General features: G+C 37.0%; 1 protein-coding gene across 4 annotated transcripts in view; it reads left to right on the plus strand.

The window, feature by feature from the left end:
• Positions 1-2,376: 2,376 nt before the first annotated feature.
• Positions 2,377-7,500, plus strand: part of LOC131689124 (lebercilin) — a 16,296-nt gene continuing 11,172 nt past the window's right edge. For 3 of the 4 annotated variants that reach the window (XM_058973975.1, XM_058973976.1, XM_058973977.1), the window contains exons 1-4: positions 2,377-2,714; positions 4,227-4,431; positions 4,496-4,752; positions 4,818-5,037. In XM_058973975.1, the coding sequence (XP_058829958.1) occupies positions 2,692-2,714; positions 4,227-4,431; positions 4,496-4,752; positions 4,818-5,037 (705 nt within the window). In that variant the 5' untranslated portion in view covers positions 2,377-2,691. Of the gene's footprint in view, positions 2,715-2,770; positions 2,820-4,226; positions 4,432-4,495; positions 4,753-4,817; positions 5,038-7,500 lie in introns of all 4 variants that reach the window. The other variant, XM_058973978.1, reaches the window with a different exon arrangement.

The raw sequence follows: 7,500 nt of genomic DNA on the forward strand, positions 1-7,500 counted from the left end.
ATATAGAAAGGTTATGCAATCACTCTGAAAAACGTCAACCTAATCCAAAAACTCTGAAAAACGTCAACCTAATGCAATCACTCTGAAAAACGTCAACCTAAATTTTTTTTTCGACTCGCATAGGGTTTCTGGATTTTAACAGGGGCGTAGTTGATGGTTTACGGAGAGGGGTTACACCCCCACTCTACTGTTCGCGCCCCTCCTTTAAAAATCTCCTTAAATCACCCCTCAGACCACCACCCCATCCAGCCCTCATACCCCTCCCTTTCAACCCCATCATCTTTAAACCACCACTATATCACAAAGCATACCAATTTAAGCTGGGGAGTCGTTCGTTCATGGGACTTTCGCCCTCTTCACATACCCACCCCCGCATGACAAAATGAGTTAGCAAGCAGATAACATTGATCTAATGCTGATTAGGCTAATGGAGTATGATATTTTTTTGTTTCAAGTGTTTCACCGTCGACACGTAGCTCATCAAGTTCGTGGCTGGCATGCCATTGTGTATAAGTGCAAAGTGTACTACGAATGTAATGGACATTTCCACGATTATGTTGAACATAAAAAGCCTCCGTGCCATAGTTTAGAGAAATGAGAAAGGCACAATTGCACCGCTAGGTGGATTAAAGCAGGTTTTTATTTACACATTATATTTAAACGTTTGGTAGACAACCCTATTTTCATATTTATTCAGTGCACCAACCATATAAATAAAACGTTTTGTACATTTTATTTATGTAATTAAAAGGTAAGGTTTTCCTTTAAAAACCGCGACACGTATAAACGATCTAAATAGTCAATGGACAAACATGGATTCACGCTTGAAGCCTGGTAGAAAACCCATCTATGACCGCATACCACATCCAAACCGTTATAAATTTCGATTCCGTCAATAAAATATTTTCAAACTTGCAGGGGATATACTTGATTACTATATCTTTCGAATGCCATGTACTAAATAAGTGGACATTTTTTTTTGTTTATAGAGATAGGACCAAACCCGTGGATGTTTGCTGGAAGCCTTATGAAACGTGTCATAAAATTTCAAATCGCAATTTCTCTCGAATCCCTCGATGGATCATTTTGAAATTCACTGAGAAGATGCTTGGATATTGTATCTGCCGTATGACAAATTGATGGTTATTGTTTTTGTTAATAACGGTTTTAGGAACACCGTGACTAAGCTCTTGGTTACTACTCAAGTTCTCTAAAGCCCCAAGGGACCATCCATAATTGACGTAGCATTTTGAGTGATTTTTAACACCCCCTCCCCCATCGTAGCATTTCGTCACAGACCTCTAAATACCCCCTGGTAATTACGTAGCTTGACGTTAACTATCTCCCCTTGTCACGGTAATTTTTTTTAAATGAAAACGATGTTAGTTAAACTCCATCCTCCCCCATATAATGCTACGTCATTTATGGATGGTCCCCAACTTGCGAGTGTCCTCTGACAAGAAGGCATTGATTGGTCGTTTATAGATGTCTTCTAATGCACCCGCTTTAGTTAAGGAGTACGCTTTCTTATTGCCCGGGATAGAGCAAAGAGAAGGGACCTAAACTAAGGTAATCTGGAATGCTAGTCTGAATAAAGCATATATAAAGTCGTATTTTCCCTAGAAATATAGGAAGTGTTTGGTAGATTTCGCTAAACGGATAGCTTCAATAAAAATATGATATGATGAAGTAATGATCTGTTGACATCAAAGATTTCAAAGCTATACGGAATAGTAACTAATTCTGCAACGTAAACCTGTTTGAATTAAGTTTAATTTAATGAGTTGTGCAAAACGAATACCTAGTGCCTGTCTTAAAATAATAAGCCAGCGACCACATCGGTTTAGGCTAGTTAAATATTAAAAGCAAAAAAATAATTCAACCTTTCAGATGTGTGTCTCTTCGTTTCATTCAGCTACCCAAAGCACGCGCCGTGAGGCTGCTATAGAATTTGGGTAGCACCAAAATCTGGAAACTCCATTCTACAAATTTTTAAGCATGATTAAAAACTTTAAGATATGCCATAAACCTACGAAATTTACTCAAATTAGTTCAAAACAGTATAAGTGCATTAGGTAATATAATACTGATAAACAGTTTGCGTTCTCTCTCTTCTGTGAGAGGAAGTCCGCATTTGATATTGGTATGTACATAACATACAAACGCACCTACGTACCTACACAATAGACAAAAAGTCAACTCTAAATCCACTAACTGACATATGAAACAAATCTGTTTCTTGCTGTAAACATTTTCGGAGCAAATAGGGTTCCATCACTTAGTTCCTTTGTGCTTCCATTCATAAACAGAAAGGAATAGGTACCCACACATTTTCCTCTACAAAAGCCCGACGAGTACTAATCGTGCGAAATGAGCACTTTCCATCGGTTGTCCATGGTTACAGTGTATGTATAACAAACAACGGAAAATTAGAAATCGGAACAGCTGGCATTGGAAATCGGCGTGCTTTTGTTCAATTCGGATAAATTTCCTTTCCAGGAATAGGAAAAATAATACGCATTACTTAACGTGTTCAATAAGTACTCCTCACTTTGTTAACAAAACCGAAAGTGAAACTTGTGTGTTACAAGCGCGCAACGAAGCATGCAAACCAAATAATCAGTGGACGTTCTGACGGATAATATCGATTGCGTGTCAGTGAAACAGAAAAATAAACTCATTGATCCCAAAATGTCATCTAGCATGAGGTCTTCGTAAGTACCAACCGGCAAATGTACGGGAAAGTTGTAAATTTCTGTATCCTTCGCAGGATCAACTTAGATTATGTAGTGCTTCGATTTTCGGGGATATAAATTTCGGTAAATATACATATAGGTCTTTATGTAGTGGCGAAGAACTTCATTCATATTTTTTTCGTATTCCTATTAGTAAGCACCATCCTTTTCAGATGACTTTAATCCTGCACAAAAGACAAATGCAACTTAACTTAAAATTTGAACCTGTTATTTACCGCAATACAAAACAACTCCCTCCTCTTATGTTGGTTGCATATGTAGAAAAAACGATCACTACATAAATATATCACACGTACGTATTTTTTATTGGAGAGAAAATGTGCATTCTATAGATCACATTCTTGATCAAATTGCATAAATTTCTATAATCAAAATGACAATTTGTCCATTTATGTTTTCAATATATCTTTCGCAAATAGTATCGTTGCGTTTTCATATTTTATCGGAATAAAGATATTGTATCGTGATCAAGATCGTGATTCAATTTTTTTCTTTGATCGTCTGGGACAGTAGCTTATCGTAACAATCCCAATTTGGACCATCATTATAAATTATTAGCTATAGCCATTATCGATAAAACGTTTCGTAATATATCATTATGTAAAATTTCATTAAGTGGGTAAAATAAAACAGGAAAAAATAGAGTTAATTGTATATTGATTATTTCAAACTTTATTTGTTTGCGAAGTTTGAACCTGTTATTTATTTGTTTGCGAAATTAGGCTGTCTACGATAAATAATATAAACACGTTTATCATGTATTGTGTAAAATGTCCCGTGCATATTTTTATCATATTTCTATTCAATATAAATTATCCTATCAATTTTCGGTTTTTATTCATGACCTGTGGCTACTACAGTAATTAACTACATTCAAGAAATATACATTTTAATTATTTCTACGTTTATTATACCTTTTAAACGTTGTATAGTGTCTGCTATAATCCCTCAGGTCTTCTGCTGGGACTGATTTTGTTTGATGTAACGTTAATAACATTTTCATTTTTATCTCTGGTGCTATACCGGTGTAATACAAAAAAGGATATAGACTGATTACAACCAAGTTTGAGTGAGTGTCGCACCGACTACACTAATGTAGTACACTGTCAAAAACAAAAATGCCATAAAACACGCTAGGATACATGTGTTTCTTGTCAATTACCATGATGCAAGGCAACAGCACATACAAAATTTCCGTCCCCTATTAGTTATTTCAGTAACATGTCTGCCATTTGTCGTTACTATCCAACCAGCACATGGCAACAAACTTGTATCTATCGTGTTAAATGTTATCCTAGTCAGTTATTTCTCGAGCATACAACACATTAGACGTGGTCGCCTTAATTGGAGAAACGATTACGCTAAACAAAGTGGTACTGAAATTAGACTTCATATAAAATGAGGTACTCCCACCATGCGTCTCCCACATTATTTCATCCCGGTTAACAGATCCATTCGCGATGTTTTCAGGATTTCCCTGCGAAGTATGGAAAGTTTGTACTCAAGCAAAAGTTCTAACATTTCGGCACTTCATCGGCGAAAAGCGGCTGCTGCCAGGCAACCGGGGTTTGTGATAGCATCAAGTAACGATGTCCGGCACCGGGTGATGTCGGCGCGTGTGTTGCGTTTCAAGCAACTTCAAAATCAGTTAGAGTTGGCTCACCATCAAATTGCTGTAAGTTTTTGTACGGTTTATATATGTTTGTCTAGGTATTTTTAAAAGGTAACTATTGTCCCAGGAACTGACAAAGGATAATCGCTTGTTAAGGTCTCTTCAGAAACGTCAGGACTCTGCGTTGTCCAAATATGAAAATTCAAACGCAGAATTGCCAAAACTATTACATTCGCATGCGGAGGAGATCCGAACGTATCAAACTAAATATCGAAATTTACAGAACCAGAATAAGGAGCTAGTCAATAAACTGAAACACAAGGACGCGCATATTCTAACGATAACCGATCAGAACAAACATCTTATCCAGTTGAACAAAGACAAGTAAGTACAGACCGAGACTGCACACGAATAGCACTAGTTTCATGTTCCTGTTCCATTTCCTCTAGACATCTGGAAGAGCGTGAACGGTTGGCCGAACGCGTCCGAGACCTAGAGACGCGGTTGATCGAGAAAGACAACGATGCCAAATTGCTTGCGAGACGTCTGCAACTTGAAACTAAAAACTTCAAGGGACAGCTTCAACAAGAGGTCCTAAAGCAGCGTGAGATAAGTCAAAAACTGGAAAGGGCACACCACGAAATTCAACGTTTGAGCTCCGTTATAGAGGTGACGTATTTCAAGTATTAAATCATTTTAGGCGAAATGTTTGAACTATTGTCTTGTAATGTATTGGACACTATTGAACTCGGTTGCACAATATTACTGCTTGATACTAATTTTCAGAGATTTCATTTATTCATTCATCAAGCAAATGTAAACTAACGTTATACTACGTTCACACTATGAGTTAAAATGTGTTTTAACGCGGTCTTGATGATGTTTTTCATTTATCTAGTTACATGGTGCTACAGTGATTTTCTACCATACACGAAAAAAAAATCCCAAAAACGTGAATAAAGTGCTATTAATTCTGGAACAGTCACGTTTTTATGTTACGTAAACAGGACCATGAACTAAAATCATGTGTTATAATTATGTTCAATTTACTTTCAGTAACGCCTACATAACGCTTCTATTAATGGAGATGTTTGTGTTTGTGTTATGAACTTCAATCACGGTTTCCGTCAAGTCATTATTAAATCGATTTTGTGTACGTGAACTAGTTCACGAATTTATGGATATTATTATTTTTTTTTTTTTAATTTTAGTCAGTGTTTATTAAATAATATTTACTACTATTTACATATCATTTTCTAGGTAAAATTTCAGTTCATTCAAATCCACTATACTACATCTGTTTATGAAATTCACATAGTTTATAAATAGTTTTAGTATATTACATTTTGTTGTTCTAGATACTCCATGTAAAATGGGTCTAATTACATCCGAGAAAACAATACTTCTCCAGCCGCCAAGCGAAATGGTTGCCATCCTCCGCAATAATGTCCACGCGTCCGTTACTCGTGGGCAATCAGTAAATTTGTGCTGTATAGTTTCAATCGCCGTGTTGCAGTGTGCGCATTGCTCTCCATCCGATCGTCGAATTGTGTATAGCAGTCGTCTGTGTTCGGTTTTGCCGTTCACCAAAAGGTACAAGTCAGTTCGTTGTTGTGAAGAAAGTCCTCTTGTTCTGTGTATATTTGACCATATACGGCGCCATTCAACGTTAGAGAGCGTATTCTGCCGCATGATTCTTGGCAACTCAGTGTTATTGATAAAGAATCTATGAATAAGATTCGCCGTAGGGTTTTGCTGTATATGAGGGGGGAGTTGTGGGAGATTCTGACGGATTAGTTTTATGCTAGGACAGTCTGCTGGAATTGGGTTGGGATTATCTTGGTTTATGAAGGATTTATAAAATGGGATGGAGTTTATCTCTTTGATGTTATTATTATTTATTATGATTATTATTATTATTATTATTATTATTATTATGATATTATTCATAAAACTGAAGGTGGACTCGTGACTCTATTCATAGATTTAGGAACATTATTCATAGTCCAACCATACGACGTGAACTTATTCATGGTTTATTACATCTTGAACATGATCTGGTTGTGAAAATTCACAAAATTAAACAGTATGTTCTAGTGAATCATTTCACGAAAGTCAGAATATTATTCATGAACCCTTTCAATCATAATGAACTAGTTCGTTACTCTTAATATATTAGTCACGATTCTAAATCCGTGCTCGTGAAATAGTTCACAAAATCGAAAAATATTACTTATGTATTCGTCAACTGGTCAGTGGTGCAAATTTTCATTTTCAAATGCCAACTTCTAATTCAATTCAACCCCAACTGTGATTCAAAATCAAAGCCTCCCTTAATCATTCACTTTCAAGTTGGTGGGATTTTCAGCTTTCTGCTGCGTGTTGAGATCCTTTTTCTAGGGGGTGAAATATTGCCAGTGTTGTCCACTGCAAAGTGAGGTTCATTTCGTTTGTCTTCTTTCGCGTTATCGTTCACGTCCATGTCCTCATCCGTACTACTTTCCTGCTGCTCGCAGTCGGATGTTCCAGTTTGTGTTTTACTCTTAAGGGTCGTTTTAGTATGTTCGTTATCGGCATTCGTTTCGTTGTTGTTGTTGCTGGTTGTTGGGGCTTGATCCATAGATGTTGGTTTTGCAGCTGTTAGTGGTTTAGCGTAAGATGGTTGTGTGCTGATTTCAGTTGGATTTGAGTTTTCCTTAACAGTTTCTACGCAGGGTTTTCCGAGGTGCAGCTTCTTCGTGCAGAACTGGCACGTAGGAGTTTGCTCTGGGTACGTGACTAGTGATGTCTGTTGAATGAGAGCATTGTACCTTCCTAACACTGTGAAGCTTAAATAAGAGGGATGCCACACCACACGAACACCGTTAGGGATGCCCGGGAAAAAAATCCTCCATGTATCATGTGTAACGGAGTCTACTTCTCCGTATTTTTGCAAGCATTTTTTAATCGCGCCGTCAGGGGTACGCGTAGCCAAATCATGGACATTGAGAATGATTTTTTTCTGCTACAAAATTAAATTAAATTAATTGACGTAATAATTAAAAACCTGTTTTAATCCACCTAGCGGTGCAATTGTGCCTTTCTCATTTCTCTAAACTATGGCACGGAGGCTTTTTATGTTCAACATAATTG

The sequence above is a fragment of the Topomyia yanbarensis genome, chromosome 3 (assembly GCF_030247195.1).
Source record: "Topomyia yanbarensis strain Yona2022 chromosome 3, ASM3024719v1, whole genome shotgun sequence".
NCBI classification, from domain to species: Eukaryota; Metazoa; Arthropoda; class Insecta; order Diptera; family Culicidae; genus Topomyia; species Topomyia yanbarensis.